General features: G+C 40.9%; 1 protein-coding gene across 2 annotated transcripts; it reads left to right on the top strand.

Moving 5' to 3' along the window:
• Positions 1 to 2,057: 2,057 nt before the first annotated feature.
• zbtb44 (zinc finger and BTB domain containing 44) lies at positions 2,058 to 17,829 on the top strand. 2 transcript variants are annotated; one of them, XM_023428468.2, is made up of 6 exons: positions 2,058 to 2,370; positions 6,445 to 7,548; positions 7,872 to 7,956; positions 8,220 to 8,371; positions 10,549 to 10,849; positions 13,606 to 17,829. In XM_023428468.2, exons 2-6 carry the CDS (start codon positions 6,483 to 6,485, stop codon positions 14,036 to 14,038), a joined length of 2,037 nt encoding a protein of 678 aa, XP_023284236.1. In that variant the 5' UTR covers positions 2,058 to 2,370; positions 6,445 to 6,482; the 3' UTR covers positions 14,039 to 17,829. The 2 variants fall into 2 exon arrangements, with proteins under 2 accessions (XP_023284236.1, XP_023284235.1); XM_023428467.2 differs by having other exon boundaries at positions 2,058 to 2,614.
• The last annotated feature ends 920 nt before the right edge of the window (positions 17,830 to 18,749 follow it).

Here is an 18,749-nt window from a genome sequence, read left to right as displayed (position 1 = left end):
TTTGGTTTGGATCGTTGACAACGTACCAATGTATTTATAAAATACAACATATCAGACTTTAAATCTGTTTCCATCCTGGTGTTCTCACAGTTCAACAAGCTTCATGGAAATGGAAAAAATGAGTTTGATGTCTGACATTAAGAAATATTAGAAAATAGAAACAGCTATTAAATCTTTCATTGCCACTTCCACCTGCCCTGCAGTGACCCCACCCCTTCCTGTCTTTCCAGTCGCCTGATTCCCCCACACCCACCCGCTGACCTTTTCCCCTTTCCCTCATCAGCTCCCTGGTGAACACCGATCAGACACAACAGTGAATAACGCTGATTATCTTGCTACAGCGGCACCTGTCAATGGGGTGGGATGTATTAAGCCTCAATTAAACATGAACAGCTGCAGACAGCGCGGACACATAGTTGTTCTTATTATACTACTCTCTAGTCCACTTGGAGGACGCTCGCACAGTCGGTGCCCTTGTAGTGTAGCGTACACGTACGTGCACACAGAGCCTTGTTTACACCCTCTAACGATGACATATTTGTCACTCAAACCTTCGCGTACTTGCGGATGAAGAAAGTATAACACTATCCTTTTTATAGGACTCTCTCGTCTGCTTGGAGGACACATTAACAGTCGGTGCCCTTGTACTATAACAGCCACAAATGTCCACACACAGCCTTGTGTACACTCTCTGATGACGCACTTCACGTCACTCAGACCCTAACAGACTCTTGTGTGCTTGCGGATGCAGATAGTACAACACCAGCCTTCAGCAGCACGTCAGCAGTCAGTTCTTGAGCTTGACTTGTTGGAATCAGGAAAGACGACCGGGTTGGAACATCTCCAAAACTGCAGGTGTGCAGTGGTTGGTACCTACCAAAAGTGGTCCAAGGAGGGACGACTGTTAAACTGGCGTTAGGGTAATGGGCCCCCGAGGGGAGTGAAGGCTGGCCCGTCTGGCCCGAATCCCACAGAGCTGGAACTGGAGCAGTGGAGGAAAGTGTCCTGGTCTGATGAATCACGTTTTCTGTTCATGTGGACGGACGGGTGCATGTGCGTCATTTACCTGAAGAACAGATGGCACCAGGATGTTCTGCTCGTCTAACAAAAGAAAGCCTGGGATAATAAACAAACTGGCTACCCTGACATCACGGTAATGTCTCTGATGTCACGAAGAAAACAAATCCATGTGTTTTGATGAAGGTAGCCTATCAGTGATAACTCCAGATGTTTGTGCCTGAACTGACAGCTGTCAAATTCAATGGGCTCCATTAAAGCAGTGAAGGAGCGACCTGCTGAGTCATCATACATACTGTTATGTGCTCTGAATGTTGTGTAATGGTATATGTGAAAGGCTCATATTAAAAACAGATATTAACTGACAGATGATGGCGACATGACACAGAACAGAAGTTGAATAAAGTTAAAGTAATAATAATTATTCTAAAATTATTATTATTTTCTATAAATATTATATGGCGAAATCTGACCCTACAGGGGCGGCAGCAAACGTCTTACCTAGAGCACTGGTTCTCGAACTTTTGAGGCGACTAAAACTGACACAAATGAGACTACAGACCCCAGTTTGATAAGATTTTTGCTTTTAGATGTTTTATCACAGAAAGTGTTTGAAACCCATGAACCAAAATACTCATGCATTCTTTCATTATGTTAATTAGGGACAGAATTATAGTGAAAATAATCAATTCCCCTTTTTGCTGGGAATCCCTAGGAACCCCCTCAAGGATCCCTGGGGGTTCCCAGACTCATGAAGTCTCATGGCCTTTTATTCAGGTGTCAAAGAGTTGAGTAAGTTGAAAAAAATGTATATTAAATTCAGAATCCATTTGAAAATATAAGTAAATGATAATATGAGGGAAAAATGTATGGACAGCACATATAACAGATCTGCAGTTCTGATTAGATTAACATGTCTATAGAAAGTCATATTGGTGCATGTGAATTAATATAAACTGTGGGAATTCCTGAGCAGCATGTGAGTTGTGTTGTACATGTCGCTAAATGTGACACTTCCTGTTTCTTACAGTACAGTACAGTGGAGGGGTGCGCGTTGCATTGTGGGGATACAAATACAGCGCAGAAAGAACAGCGGGGAGCACAAAGGAATTAAAACACAGCACCTCGAAAACTTTAAATGCCCGCGCGGTGTGATGTGAATTCGTGCGAGCGTTGTTTAAACTGTGAGGTTTGGCGGATGGCAGGCGGACAACTGCCCGAGAAACACAAGGAATGTGAGTGAGCGGAGGGGAGCAGCAGGGCGAACCGCTGTCTCCGACTATCGCTGCTTTTTGTCAGCTGAGCTGTTCGCATCCCGAGGCCCAGCCGTTACCTCAGGCCTCAACTCAGAAGGTAAATTCCCTTCATACAGTCTGTGTGATTACGGTAACCCCACGTTGTACGCTCGTATCGGGCTGCTTTGTCGTCTAAGCATCGATAAGAGCAAACGGAGCGACTATTAGCGCCGTGTTGCGTTGGCTAGCGCTAGCTTGATAGCTAACGGCGGTTAGCTAATGTGCAGCAGCTGCGTCGATGTGTGCGGGGTTATCCACGGTCAAACCCGGAATGTGGCTGAACCGGCTTCAAAATAAATGGGGTAAAAAAAAAGATTTATTTCTGCCACTTGGTCATAAAACTTTTCTTTTGAATTGTGTATTGTAATGTTGTATTTATGTACAAATGAACCGGAATGGAAAAATGCTGAACACAATACAGGATAAGAATAGAGCTGTTTTTAAGATAACGTACGGGTCTAATCAGGTGATGAGAATAAATAATGGGTTTTATTTTCTTATTTTAATTTATACTACAGAAATTGTAACTACATCTTAATATGTGTAGGTAATAAAAGTATCTGATTAAAAAAAGAAAATGATTTAAATGTAATATTGAGATAAAAGATGTTGCAGGATTCATCTGTCTTTTATTTTGACAGTTGAAATCGGATGTGCTTTTCATCTCCTGGCTGCCTTGACCTATTAACTTGACACTGTTAGCTAGTGCTAAACTGTGATTGTAGGAAACATATTTGTTTAGCAGATACTTTCCCCCCTCTTCCTTACATACACACATGCTTTCTTGTTTTCTGTCAGCTCTCTGCAGTCTCTTCCTGTCAAGTGTCTGTGGTCACTTTTTCATATGTGATGTAAACAGAGTGAAAGTAACACAGGCCTGCACCACGGAGCGAGATAAGTGGGTTATCCAGATGTGTTTGGGCTTAACTCGGGCTTCAACGGAGGAGATCACCATGGTGACCTGTGATGGAGCAGGTTAACTTCAGTCAATCAGATTAACACCTGTCAATAGCCCGACTGTTGACCAATCAGATCACTGGAAAACCTGATTTAACATTCCCACAGGATCCTGACAAAGATGTTTACAAAAAAGTATTAAACAATAAAAACTTCTAACAAGCAAAATACAAAATGACAGTTATAGCAGCATTTTAATTGCACAAAGATTCTTCCACTCCTGTCATAATTCTTACAATAAACATGATTTTACATTCATATTCTACAACTGAAGCTCTTAATAACACAAGGAGACGTTGTGATAATAATTGGAAATAAAAACTTTGCCTTCTTGTATTTTTTTTTTAGAAAAATATTCCACACACTTAAATATTGCGATTTATGTGCATCACATATTCATAAAAGTTTGTTTATTACCAGACAAAAAATACTCACACTATATTAAATATATATTATATAAAAATTCACTTAACTAAATGAAATAGCCTTAACCTTACTTTGATAATTTGAAATTATTTCTAGTGTTGCATGAATGCACTTGTAACTAAATAGGTAAACCTGGAGTTAACTGAGCCAGTTGATAACTAGCTTCATGATACAGGTGATCCAGGCTTAGTGAAGCCAGGTGACCCAAAGAGAGCCAGACCAATATGAACTCGCTTTGTGGTACAGGCCCTGAGGATGCGTATCCTCCAACCTGACACTGCTGTGATGTAAATAGTTACCGTCTTTGCCGATCCGCTGCAGGTCAGCTGACGATCTTAAAGCGACTCTAGAGATCAAATCTACGAGAGTGACAGACTGAAAAAAGACTGCTCATGAAGCTGTGGGATTCTACTTTATTCAATCTGTCCCTGCCCGGTAGATAACGCTAAGCTAGCCAGCTGTGTGCAGATGTCTGGCTGACGTCTCTTCAATACAAACAGTGGAGATGAATTAGTGAGCAGACTTTCAGTTCCTGACCTGTCTGTTCTCAAAGCGACCATTAAAGTGAATGTGGTGTACTTGGTTTAAGCATCTGCTGACAGTCCACGCGCAGCTGTAGCGTTTATTTTTGAAAATGTGCATAACGATGACGCCCTTGTAAGTGGTGCAGGTCTTTTTTTATATTCTTGCTCAGCTGTTTTTCACTGAACTAGTCTAAACGTATCATGTTTTAGTTGTTTTGCATTTGCCAAGGAAAATAAATTCTTGTTCCACAGTTTTATAACCGGGAAATTTGTGCACTTTACACAGTTTTATATTCAAGCAAGCAACAGTGTAGTTCACCTGTTGAACAATGGGAAGATCAGTGAAGATATCCAGCCCTGAAAACTAGAATACACTGTAGAAACACAAATTATTTCCAAATATCAGCGTAAAACTCAGGACATATTATAAAGGAAAACTATCGGGAATGAAAGAATCTTTGTGCAGTGAAAATTCAATAATTCAATAATCGTCTTTATGAATTCATTTAGTGAGATAAACTAAAACCAGAGTGAATTTATTTATATAAAATAACTATTGCCTTTTATTAATATTATTTGTAAACTCTTTTGTCCCTGTTGGGATACCATAGGAATTATTACTCCTGTTTGTCTGGTGATCTGATCGGTCATTAATTGGGCTGTTGACAGGTTCTGATTCTCTGAAGTTCCCTACAGCAGCGTAGGTTACCATGGCGATCTGCCTCGGTTAAAAGTGAGCCAGCTACGTGATACCAGATAACCAGAGATAAGCCCAAAGACAGCTGGATAACACAATAAATCCTGCTCTGTGGTTCAGGCTCCTGCTCTATCACCATCATAAATATTTTTGTGGCAAATTTTTTATTTTATTTTTTAGCGTTGCTGATTTTTAGTTACATAACTGTTGATCTATCAGTTGATCTATGAGCGTATAAAATGTCCCAGTTGTGTCTTCAAATGGCTTATTTTGTCTGACAAAGCAAAATGCTCAGTGCACAGTGAAGTGAAAGTGAAAGAGCCAACAAATCCTCACATTTGTGAAGCTTCAGCCAAGAAAAGGTTTTATATTTATCGATGAAAATATCATGAAATAGTCACTGTCAGGATTTTCTGTCCATTGAATCTATTGATGAAGCTTTGCAGTGAGGCACGTAGGAGATAAATGTAATCATACAGGTGTATTTGATGCACTGCATGACCTTTAAGATGTAAAATGGTCTTTAATTTGACCAAGGACTTATCAACAAGTTATAAGACATTAATTTAGATCATTAGATAAAGTAAAATGTTTTTGGTTTTACTTTTTTCTTCACTGAAGAATTGTCGAATCTTCTCTTAAAGATGTAATTTGTATCAGAGGTCAAAGTTTTATTGAAATCATTGTGACATTTGATTTTTAAACATCACCTCTTTGTCAAGTTCATCTACTCTTACATCAGGAAGAAGTTGATAGAGATAATGTAGACGAAAAATTTCCTTCAGGAGACAGTGTGGCCGTATGAAAACCCCTTGGTGGACTCTTTTCTATTAGCGCTGTTTGCTGGTTCAGACTAGGAACTCTCTTGTTGCACCACCGAAGCCCAGGTCTATAATTCACTTTGCCTTCACTGGGCCAACATAGCCCAAGAGTATTTTCCTTTGGTGTGTGTGTGTCTGTGTGTGTTTGTGTGTGTGTGTGTGTGTGTGTGTGTGTGTGTGAGAGAGAGAGAAGGGGAGTGCGCTCTCCCTGCGAGAGCCCCTTCACTTGAGCTTTTGTTTGATGGAAAATCTCATGCCTCAAAGAATCCACATGTCTCACAGACAGCTGCTGAGCATCCTGTAGTGCACTGGCCTCCACATGGGTCTGGCTCGCATCGCTGCGCATCTGCTTTGATTGTTGTTACATAACTTGGCATTTTGTCCCCCATGCCCCCACCTTTCCTTCCCCCCAGAGCTCAGAGAGCACCGTAGTATTTCTCCCTTACCTACACCCACTGCCTTCCACAGTGAAACTGACTTTTTTCACACTTTATTTACTGTGGATCTGGTGTTTTGTGTCGTGTGACATCTGAGTTTTCTCTCTGAACTTGGTGATTTCTGATGAAGTGTTAGTTAGGTAATCATTGGACACATAGGTATTGTTATATACACTAACGATGACACTTTTCCCACCAGAAATAGATCTTTGACTCCTGAAATACTTTTACAAACTGAAGTCGGTTTTTTTTTTTCACCTCTCCCTGCAGGACGCATTTCCTGTACAGAGTCAGGACCTGACTCCAACATGGGGGTCAAGACCTTCACCCACAGCTCGACCTCCCACAGCCAGGAGATGCTGGAGAAGCTCAACGCTTTACGCAACGAGGGTCACTTGTGTGATGTCACCATCCGCGTCCAAGACAAGCTCTTCTTGGCTCACAAAGTGGTGCTCGCCTGCTGCAGTGAATTCTTCCGCTCCAAACTGGTGGGCCGGCCGGAGGAGGAGGACAAGTTTGTGTTGGACCTCCATCATGTGACTGTTAGCGGCTTCGCGCCTCTGTTGGAGTACGCCTACACGTCGACCCTCTCCATCAGCACGGAGAACATCATCGACGTCTTGGCGGCTGCAAGCTACATGCAGATGTTTGCTGTGGCGAGCACGTGTTCCGAGTTCATGAAGTCAAGTATTCTGTGGAGCCCGGGCAACAACAACAACAACAACAACATGACGGCAGACAAACCGCACGAAACAGCACAAGAGAGCGCCTCGTCTAACTGCGCCCTGACGCCTCTGGACGGCAGCGTGTCGCCGGTGTCGTCGGACTGCAGCGTGATGGAGAGAAACGTTCCTATCTGCCGCGAGTCCCGACGGAAACGCAAGAGCTTTGTAACAATGGCGTCACCTGAGAGTCCGCTCAAATGCACTACACAGATCGTCACCACCTCCCCTCAGATCCCCAACCCCTCCCCCTCATTCTCAGACAGCACAGCCCAGCCCGTGGAGTCCTCCCTGGCCTTCCCATGGACGTTCCCGTTCGGCATCGACCGGAGGTTCCACTCGGACAAATCGAAGCTCCCGGAGAGCCCTCGCTGTTTAGAGCAGGGCGCTCCGGCGACCTCGGAGGTGGTGGTGGGCCGGCGGCTCAGCGACTTCCTGACGTGCGAGAGCTCCAAGGCGGTGTCGTCGCCCGTGCCGGCAGAAGAAGAAGACGTGAGGGTGAAGGTGGAGCGTCTCAGTGATGAGGAGGTTCAGGAGGCGTCCTCTCAACCGGTCAGTGCCTCCCAGAGCTCGATGAGTGACCAGCAGACGGTGCCGGGGAGTGAGCAGGTCCAGGAGGAGCTCCTCATCAGTCCACAGTCCTCTTCTATAGGTGGGGTGTTAAGAATTACTTCTTCATGGGTGTATTAAAGACACATCACTGTTACTGTATCTACCAGTGTTATAATAGAGGCTGCGTCCTGATCCAGTTAACACAGCGTCACTTTGTAAGACACACAATCAACCTGCTTCACCCACCAGCAGGATTTTTATGTGTATTGGTGTCAGCAAAAAAAAAAAGGAAAGTGGTCAGCAGCATCAACCCTTGAATAACGGATTAGTCTTCAAACGCCTCCAGTATACTTTTTAATTCTTCTGCTGTCAGAAATTCAGTAGACAGCTACCATATGATTTTCTGTTTGTTCGTCCTCTCAGGGTCGATGGATGAGGGAGTGTCTGAGGGCTTGCCGTCAATGCAGAGCACCTCTAACGCTGGAGGACACGCAGAAGATGACGAAAGGTATCACGCTTTGTTACAACTTGCAGCGAGGCGAGTCACAGGCAGCGAGAGAATATATAGACCTAGAGATCATTAGTGGGTGTCTGGGCCACACCTGGATAGGTAATAAATTTAGACGTCTTGTTGAAGACATGATGCACATTAATATGTGAGAGCATCCCACAGCTCGTGTCTTTAAATGACCAGAACCACGATAAAAAGATATTTTTTGAGAAGAGACAAAGAAAGTATTCGATTTGATTCTCTGTGTGGTTGTGTTTCAGGCTGGAGGGTATTCAGTACCCGTACCACCTCTACATCAGCCCTTCAGCCCGACCCGGCACCAACGGCCCTGACCGGCCCTTTCAGTGTCCCACCTGCGGAGTCCGATTCACACGCATTCAAAATCTGAAGCAGCACATGCTCATACACTCCGGTAGGTGAAACGGGGGGAAAAGAAACTTTGAAAAGATTCATTCCCAGTCGATGTTTTTGACACTGATCAACAGAAACAGTGTTGAACAGATACTGTTGGTTGTCTGGTGAGCTCACTTCTCTGGAAACTCCACACCCTAAGATTTCTTTTTTTCTGCAATCGACTCTTTATAATCACTCGGGGCAGTTTATCAGATTTGTTGCAGCTTTCACAGAAAGCTTTATAAAACTTTTTCACATTTAGCACTGTCCAACATCTGTAAACACACTTTTATGTTTAAAATCAGTGGCGTCTCACCTCAAGGTGCATCACAGTAAAAAATAGTAAAAGGTTTTTGCTTTTATGTTTTTATTATATCCAAATAACATCGACTGTGAGCCAGTAAAAAAAAAAGGGGGGGGGGGCAGTGAAAAGGGTGTAAGCATTTATAGTCGGTGTATCTTACATATTAGGACATTGCGAGAAAAGTTTTGAAACGCTGCCTGTTGTAAGATGTTTTGGATGTTCTGTCCTCGCTTATTTTTAGATCATGTAGAAATTGTACAAATTACCACGTTGGCAATCTTTACCCACATGACAAAACTGTTGGATTTAATCTTGCATCTTGAATGTTTAGTTACATCAGATGTTATTAAGTGAGATTGTAAAAAAGTGGAATTTGCAGCCTGAAATAGAAAAAGTACAAAATAAAAAGCTGCTCAGGTCAGAAAAGTTTAGCTGTTGTAGCTGTGTTTGTGGGCCGTTGTGTTTGTCGTTGGTGTGTTGTTATTCCTGTGGAGAAAGATAAACATGTCAGTGTTTTTACGACCTGTGAAAAGTGCAGTTACACGAGCTCTAAAACCTCTACGTCTAAAGGCCAAAAAGAAAAAGAATTTCGGCCTGTTGTTGACAACAAAATAACAAGTTGTCCATTGTTGATTTATCTTCGAATAGTATCAACTGACCTGCAAAGGAAGATACTTGAAATGTTAATAACACCGTGTATAAATCATGTGTAATCAGATGGAATTATATTTCACATACGAAACAACCCAAATGAAGAATTTGGTGACTTTTGTCTCAGTGGAATCACCTCTGAGACGTCTTCAGCCTTTAGCTGGAGTCTGTCTGTGGAAGTTTTAAATCATTTTCTACGACTTAGTGAGAGTCAGACCTGTTTATAAAAGGCCAGACAGTTTGAAGTGCACATCAGAAAAACATGAGCCATGAAATCTGCTGAACTCTGCGCAAACCTGTCAAGATAGAGCTGGAGCACAGGTCTGTGAGTGGAGAAACCGGCTCCTAAGACCAGACAATAAAGGTCTGTGGATATAAGGGTAGATGAGTGACTATCAGCTACAACACAATAAACTGTGGGAAAAGTGTAAATATGTTTGAATGGATGTTTTAAAGTGGGTGTTTCCTTTTTAAAAGGCAGTGAAATTAATTCTGTACCATTCAACTCATTCATAATAAAAGCAGCTTGTTTTACAGACGAGGGTTGAATCATTTTGACGTCTCTCCTCTGCTCGGCTCAGAGGACGTTCTTTTAGGGGAAGACCAGATTTAAATGTATAAACAAAGTGAAGCATGAGTCAGTCTGAAGCGCTCAGCGATTAGCTGATGCAACACCAGGGAAAGCCTCAGAAATATGTAAACCTGTATTCTGACCTGAAATGAGGCTGGAATGTGTCTCACTGAATCTGTTTTGGCAGAGAGTTTGTGGGACTTAATATTTCTTATCAAATTAACGTTTTAAAAGAATATTTAAGGGGCTGAGTTACATATTTGTCATTTAGCTAAATTACCACCTAATTGTTTTGTTGCTTTTCTGTAGAAGTGGAAAGTTAAATTTGAGATAAAAGAGATTCATTAAACTTTTAATGCTGGATTTAAACACGAACTGGAATTCACATAGAGAGTTGTTATTATCAGTGGATCTGCTAACAGTAGCACGTCAGCCAACAGAGGTCTAAATAAAAGGTGAAATGACACTGGGCATCTTTACTTTCCAACACCTTGTATATAACTTAGTGATGAATGGATGAAACTTTTTGTTCCGGGCATTCTGGGAAACGCTGATTAGGAAAACAGTTGAGGCTCCCTCCCCACCTCACCTCATGCACACTTGGATTGTAACACTTGAGTGATGCTAATGTACAGATGGGCTAAGCTTTGGTTTTCTCCTCCTCCCTCAGGCATTAAGCCTTTCCAGTGTGACCGCTGTGGGAAAAAGTTCACACGGGCCTACTCCCTAAAGATGCATCGGCTGAAGCACGAAGGTAAACGCTGTTTCCGGTGCCAGATTTGTAGCGCCACATTCACGTCCTTCGGTGAATATAAGCACCACATGAGGGTCTCCCGACACATAATCCGCAAGCCGCGGATTTACGAGTGCAAAACGTGCGGCGCCATGTTCACCAACTCTGGCAATTTAATTGTACACCTGAGGAGTCTGAACCATGAGGCATCCGAACTAGCAAACTACTTCCAGAGCAGGTGAGAAGTCCGGGGGCGCTGACCCCCATCATTTACTCAGATCTCACCTGGATCAGAAAATAAACTACGGTTTAGATTCTCATACCTGAGCTTCATTTGATCGTTTTTTCCTTGTGTAGGTTTGTTTTTGAGATGACTGCAGGTGATTTGAATGCTCAGATCAAGTGTACCTGAAGTATTTGGCTGTATTTTCTGGGGAGTTTGAATTTCACTCACTTAAAGGGATATTTACACATGAAATTTGGGAAACGTGCTCCTTCATTTTCTTCCGTGGAGTGGGAGGATTGATAGCACCCTCATATCTGTGCAGTAAAAATGCAGCAGCAGCATTATAACAGCAAGAACAAACTGTCTACCTGCTTCTTTTAAAGCTCACTAATTAACATGTATCTCATTTGTTTAATCCGCACAAAAACTGAAGTGTAAAAATGCCAGTTCATTGTTCTGCAGGGGGGTTGTGTGTCTGTTCTTCGCCTCTGTGAATTTGGCGTTTTTACACTTGTGTTTTTGGATGAAACAAACGTGATGTAACGTGTTAACTCCTGATCTTTAGAGGTGATAGTCGGTGGGTTTTGTTTCCTCTGAACAGACCCAGACGAGCTGTTTCCCCTGTTTCATATTTACCGTTCAGACATGAGTGGAATCAATCGTCTCTAACTGGCGCCAAGAAATGGAATAAACACATTTCCCCAAAAATGCTGAACTATTCCTTTTAACATTGATCACTGAGAGGAGATGGTAAATATCTGAAGCACGTTCTGGCTGTTTATGGACAAAACTCCATGAGATGTGAGGATGAAGTGGGAATTCAAATGCCAAAGCACCGTACACAACTTCAGTGTTGTTTAAAACTTGTGTTCTCAAATGTTTTGGTCCCGTAAAAACACAACTCTGATCATTTAGTCATCTCTGTTTGTTTCTATATGAATGGATTTTCCTTCACCAAATAGAGAGGGCTGTTTGTTTTTATCAGAAGCCCGGCCCACAAAGCCTCGTGAAAGTCTGAACACAGTGTCTTTATGGAGTCGAAGTGTGTTTTTACTTCCCAGACTTTTCCACTTCTTAATCAACTCAAGTCCTCACAGGTCAGCAGGACTCAAACGGGCCATTGACTCCTCAAAAGTTTTATAGTAGAAGGTCTACGTCTGAGATCATGACAGTATGGAAAATTCTCTGGCAACCCAGTCAGTCTCTTAACTCCCATCCTCAGTCTTCACATAAAAAGATATGTTAACTACACTGTATGTTTTTGTCTCAGCTGCTGGTTTCCAGATTCAGCTGTTGTCTGTGTCACAGAGTCACACTCCACCATAACTGTTTATTCTGGATTATGAGCTCTGTTCCCGCTGTTGGTCTCTGCATGATAAATGTAGTTACATCCATGGTCACACGTGCGCTCACACATTTTAAAGAGCCTCTGTTATAGGAGTCCAAGTGTAGTTCTCTGTAATGAAAACCCAGCCACGCTTAGATTATGTTAAAATAATATTTAAAAAGCAACGCTCTTGACAATTTCTATAAATCCACTTTCATGTCGTTAATTTGTATTGACATGTCTTCTGGTTTACCTGCGTTCAACACATTGGACACATATAGAAGCAAATCAATGCCAAAATAATAATAATAATAATAATAATGATAATAATAATAAACAACTGAACACCACAATTTTAAATTTTTCTGAATTAATGTCGTCTGAATTTCCCTTTCCGAAATCCTCAATAGTCAAAAAGTTGCTCCCTTCAAGCTGGATTTGCTTTTCATTGGTTGCGATCTGAATTTTATATCTTGAATTTCTGGATAGATCTGAGTTGAGCTTATTAAAATTAAGCAATTTTGAATACAGCTTTTGAATGTTAGGCATGTGAATCTAAATTTTTGGAACCCTAAATTATAAATAAATGAAAATTGAAAATTGAATTGCACAACCTCAAATCGACTATTGAGGATTTCACAGAGTGAAATTCTTGAAGATACACTCTAATATTTCGGTGGTATTTAAATGTTATTGAATTTCAAAATTCAGTCGGTGATTCAAATTATTTTGGTAATGACTTACTTCCATTCATATCAAGAAACAATCCAACGCTCTTATAGACCAACCGAAAGGTTGTTTGTGATGCACTGTAGCGTTGTGAGATATTTCTGTGTGAATTATACGCACGGAAAGTGGGAAACTTTAGATATCATCACAAAATAAGAAACTGCTTTTGTAATAAAATACATCAGCTTGTGATCTCAAGAAAACAAACTTATTATGTCAATCATAGGAAAACATTAAAATATGGTCATTATTCATGTCCTCTCTGGGCCTCCGTAGACGTGCCATAAAGATGTTCAGTGCAGCTACAGTGGAGATTTAGAGCAGAAATAAAATCAGGAATGTAGATCCTTGGCAGTAGATTCATTGCAGATAGATTTTCTGGTGATTGACGAATTGATGGATCGATTTATGATTTCATCTTTAACGATAATCCAGAAATATATTTTATTTTCAGTAAAGCCTCCTTCTCTGTTACTTAGATTTATCATGATTAGGGAAAACGTTCTAAACGTCCAAACTCAGTTTCAGCTCAACACCAGAATCTGATAAATGCATTTTGTTATTTCCCAAAGTTAAAGATGGAAACTTTAAATGTCACTCTGTTGTTGCCTGATGTGACGTCAGACGTTCATGTGTCGTTTACCTCAGAAACTTGTGTTGAGGCAGCAAATAACAGGACAGTGAACTCAACGTCTTCTCTTCATCCTTGCAGTGATTTCCTCGTGCCCGACTACCTGAGCCAGGTACAGGAGGAGGAGGAGGTGCTGGGAGTCCAGTATGAGCTGGAGGAGTCCCAGCATCACCCCGTCTACCCGGTCAGCACCTCCACCTCCACCACCACTGCCGCCTCGTCCTCCTCCTCAGTCCAGATGCCCGTCATCTCCCAGGTCTCCTCCTCTACCCAGAATTGCGAGAGTTCCTCCGGCTTCCTTTCACCTGAGCCCCTGGATCCCCTGGAAGCCCCAGCCTCCCTCAAGATGGACGCTGACGAGACGGCAGCCATGACAGAGGAGACCAAGATGGACAACAGTGTGGGGGGCAGTTCCCCAGAGGTGTTTGAAGAAGAGCAGCAGCAGCAGCAGCAGCAGCAGCAGCAGCAGCAGCATGCCCAGGCCAAGGAGCTGGTTTCCATTACCATAGAATGATTCAAGTCTTCTACTTGCCCATCATGTCTTATTTTGCAGCCATGTCATATGGGAACATCTGTTGGGACGCCATGACGGCTTAAAGGGACGACTCGGACACGGTGAAGCTTCGTCGTGTGAAGCCATCAAGACGCCATGATCGAAGTTACCTGAAGACTTCAGTTGCCTTAGTGTTGCTTTCCACTTGCAACTCAGATGCACTTATTTGATTTCATGTTTTACACCAAACCAAATTCAGCAAAGTAAATGATCATTTTCTTTGTTTATATTATAATTTCTTGAACTTGACTGAAGCAGTTTCCTTGTTGGCGACATGAGATTTCACTAGATCATAAAATCTGGGTTCAGTTCATCCCCAGACCTGAATTTCAAAATAGTATTTATCACCCGGGAAAGCAAGTGAACAGTATTTTTTAAGAGTAGTTTTACAGAAGGTTGTTTTGTTTTTTTTCCCATATGACGTGAATGCAGCGCTAGCTAAAGTCATTTCTGTCTTAGCCAATTTGAGGTCTGTTAAATCCAAGCCTTGTCCTATTTTTGGAAAGTGCCTGAGTTCCCATTTTAACAAGGTAACCTGTAGAGGAAGAAGAGGTCTTGACTTTGCCAACGGCGACAAATCAAGTCTTTGCAAACTGAGCTAAAGAAAAAAAAAACTTGTATTTCATTTGTAGTGATAATGCTAGTTTGTATGGGCAGAGACTGTGTTATTCCTTCAGTGCCGTCGCTATAGGCAAACTGTTCAATGTCTATATTATCTATATTGCAATAGCTTGTACTGTAGTTTTACTATTTGAATGCTGTGTAAGTTGGGTGTTGTGAAATATGACATGTCAGGTGTGTGCGTGCATTTCTTTTTATCAATATGAACACAGTACATTTCATTTTTAAATGTTTAAAACTTGAAATTATATTGACAGAGTATTCCCTTTAGATGTTTGTGCGGTTTATGATTTTTCTGACCTACGACAAGTATTTTCTTTCCTTTTTTTTTTTTTTTCACGTTCGATGAACACTGTTGTTACATCAAAGCTAAACTTGAGGAGTTTAGAAAAACTCAGATCAGCACTGATGCATCTTTTTAAAAACAAAAAAATCCAAACAAATAATGACAAAATATGTAAAAAAAAAAAAAAAAAAAAAAAGGAATAAGAATTTAAAATTTGAAGTTACAAGGTTTCCTCACAGCCGCAGTGTTGAAGTCCCACATGGGCTCTAAGATATGAGATATGGTAATGTAGCATTTCATCCTAGCTGAAGTTAGGCCTGCTTAATGTCAAACAGCGTTTTAAACCCAGTTTGTTATTGATATCTGATTATGGCTTTCAACCTCTGGTCGTCCTGATTTACCAAGGTACACTGCTGATGTTCTAAGATGTTGCATGACTGTTACAGTGATGTCTCATTTCGGTACACCATGATTGTCTTTTTCAACGTTTCATCCTCGTGAGACTTTGTGGGTGAAACACCAAGAATATTACGTTGACCCCCAAAGTGTGGACTGACCACCAGCATCCTCTCTCTTGTTTTGTTTTTTTTACTGAAGTTGTCACAAATTTTAAAGCTACTTTGTGAAAATTTCCCTGACTAAAATTTTGAAATTTACTGTACGCCTGCATCCAGGGAAGCAGGAAGTGATACACACAGATGATGGTGGCTGTCTGTGATGGCCTGTGTTCAGTCAGAACAGATTTTAAGGACGTTGGGTGTTTATGTGATAATATTGCTTTGGAAGCAATGGGAGCGTGTTGGTGTGAATGCAAATACTGTGAGTGGAATCATTATAAATGATGACTTAAACATGTTGTGTCAGGCAAGAGCCGATAACACAGTTTGGCAGTTTGTTACTAATTTCATCGACGTTTTATTTTATGCTGATTTTGGGTCAAACCTCCGGCTCCTGTTTCCTGTGTCGTGCCAACATGGTTGTAATTTTGTACTTAGACATTGTTGTGCCTGTATTTTTGAGAAGATAATGACGCCCATGGTGACGATCCATGAGTTGAATGCTACTGACTGTGAGTGGGTTTCTCGTTCAGTGAAATCTTTCTGTTGCCCCCCCCCTCAGAATCGTACTTATGGCCCACGTTTGGGATTATCACAGCAGGATGTAAGCCCTCACACGCAGGGTTGATTGTAAATGCAAAGGTGAATATTGCTGTGATAAGGGCATCAATATTACAGTGTCCTGACCATTGAAATCCACTGAGAGCTGTCTTAATAAGAGCCCCCCCCCCCCTGTGCCATCCTATCAGACACTTTTTAGAAGTTGTGCCATTTGCCCTTTTTGTCTGGGTACAAATCAAGCTTTTTTCCTCCAGGACCAAATGTCCTCTATGTCATTGGGGATTTGCCATGGCAATCAGTAACTGCACATAATAAAATACAGATAATCATTTTGAGTGGTCCATGCTATTTAGCAAAGGGGGTCCCGCTGTCTCGCCCCTGAAAACACTGTATGATGTTGTGCATTTAAGAGGCTAGCCTTAGTAAATGGACCTATTAACTCTAGTTGCACAATATCGAAATTCAAAAAAAAAAAAAAAAAAAAGTTTTCTATTCTCCATTTGTACGTCATGCTTTTTTTCATCTGTTGTGTTCGGTGTCTGTATTCAAACAACGTTTTTATAATGAAATGCTGCTGTTTGTTGAAACGCAAAGTGCCCAAAATATTTTTGTGAACCAATGGTGTGCAATAAATGGACAGGTGGTGTTTTAAAAGTTTTAATTTTGTCTTTGGAATGATGAATTATATATATATACATACATACATATATATATATATATATATATATATATAAAAAGAATGTACCATTTTGTTTTATTCAAATGTGACTGAAGGTAGGCAAGGACCCCATTTGATCTGTGAAACAAGGAACAAGGCTTTGATATCAAGTGACTGGTTCTGTTCAGTTTCTGTTTGTTTCTGAAGCTGCATGTTCATATCGTTGTGTGAAGTGGAGAGCATGTCTCCAGGTGGCGATGCGTTCTGTCAAGGCCTTATTTGTTGACGACTCTTCATCCAGCATAGCTTCGATCTGTTGTTCAGCATGCCCTTCTTCTTTTCTGTACGTTTTTCCCTTTTTATGTGCAATGTTTTAAAAATATCTCGATTATATACAGGACATGCCTTTTCAATGTACACTTGATGTTGTATACGTTTTCCAGTCCTTATGGTTTTATTTAAAAGTAGGAAAATATAAGAAAAAAAAAAACATGGTAGCTCTTCATAATGGCATATATATTTTTGGTGACTTTTGTATGGGTGCTGTTTCATGGCATCTTTGGATATTCTTGTTAAATGTGAATAGAACAGCATAGTCTGGGAGTATGGGGGGCCTTGGTAGTCTTCACTTTGTGACTGTCTGCAGTGTGTGTATATGTATATATATATATATAAATATACAGTATATACACTCATACTATGTTGCGTATTCTTTATACTGTAGGCTACTTGATTACAACCTGCTTTGAGACAGATGTTGTATTTTGTGTCTTTGATACTGTATTTAAACTGTAGTTCGGAGAAACTGTACAAAAACATCCCAGATAGTAACACAACCTGCACAGTGATAAGGGAGAACTGATGTTTGTGGTGTTGAGTGTTTTAACTGGATCATATTCCACAGTTGGCTTTTAAAAACTGACAAGACCACTCTGTATTTTAGGGTTTATGGTTGTTCTGAATCTTTACTAGTGCTCTGGCTTTGCAGTCCTGTTGTTATTAAAAGAGTCGTTTTTTGTAAAAGTATAAAATGTAAATAAAAAAACTAAAAGTCAGAATAAGTCTAAAACTTGTCTGAAGTTGTTTTTTGTCACTGTAATATCTTTAAGTTTACTTAAAATTAATTTCAGCACATTTATTCCTTGTAATACACAACTTTACTAATATGTTCTACAACATCACAGAGCAAAGGTTATTTATAACATCATTAACAAAGAGAATTTATAATTAGATTTTTGTAATTATATACTCATAGATTCTCAGTAAACTAGTACAAACCAGTTGACACACAGTCGACCTGGAGCTGTCGGGGCCCTGAGAGCTCTCTGCCCGTTTTACACAGTTGGAAATATATTATTTCAGAAAATGTGGGACTAAAACAAGCTATATGGTTCAAAATATTTTTTTTGTCTTTGCCTAATAAAATTCATAATTGATAACAAATAACTAGGAGATACTTTATGCAAGAACGATGAAAATCATTATATCCCTTCTACATTTAGTCAAAAACACCTGTGTGAAATGTGAAAGCCTCCAGGCCGAGCCTTATGGGAGCTGTTGACTTTTTACCCTTTGTCACTGAAGTCCTCAAACTTGTGGAAAAAGGCTCCAAATGACCACATTGTGCTTTTACTCTTTAATTTGTAACATTGAAAAACATACTGAAGTATTTTGATGCCTAAAAAACCTTTTTACATCATTAAAAACAGTGTTGATACTTGTTTTTCTCATCCATTTTCCTCAGCTGTGAGGTGGGACAGTTTTACAGCTTTACAGCCAATCAGCATTTGCTCAGAAGAGCCCAGCCCCCCTACCTTTAATTCATTGGACAGCGCAAATGCCTGTCTTCGAGCTAGAATGATTGACAGAGGCGGCAGCCAATAGCAGCGCATTCTACGACTAGTAGAAGCTCGTCATTGGGTCTATCATTAAGGTACGCGCGCTGTCTTTACCGGAAGTTCCCGAACGGAAGTTTGAAGGGAGACCGCC

The sequence above is a fragment of the Seriola lalandi genome, unplaced genomic scaffold, assembly GCF_002814215.2.
Source record: "Seriola lalandi dorsalis isolate HSWRI2012SDOR001 ecotype SW California unplaced genomic scaffold, Sedor1 jcf7180002054875, whole genome shotgun sequence".
NCBI classification, from domain to species: domain Eukaryota; kingdom Metazoa; phylum Chordata; class Actinopteri; order Carangiformes; family Carangidae; genus Seriola; species Seriola lalandi.
The sequence above is the reverse complement of the archived record's forward strand: the minus strand, read 5'-3'. Positions and strand labels throughout refer to the sequence as shown.

What these genes read in the sequence shown, in the direction of transcription:
- zbtb44 (XM_023428467.2), top strand. Translation starts at nt 2,551, where the DNA reads ATGTGTGCGGGGTTATCCACGGTCAAACCCGGAATGTGGCTGAACCGG. An exon ending in TCCACAGTCCTCTTCTATAG is followed by an intron (nt 7,549 to 7,871) that starts GTGGGGTGTTAA and finishes TCGTCCTCTCAG; the next exon opens with GGTCGATGGATGAGGGAGTG. An exon ending in CACGCAGAAGATGACGAAAG is followed by an intron (nt 7,957 to 8,219) that starts GTATCACGCTTT and finishes GTTGTGTTTCAG; the next exon opens with GCTGGAGGGTATTCAGTACC.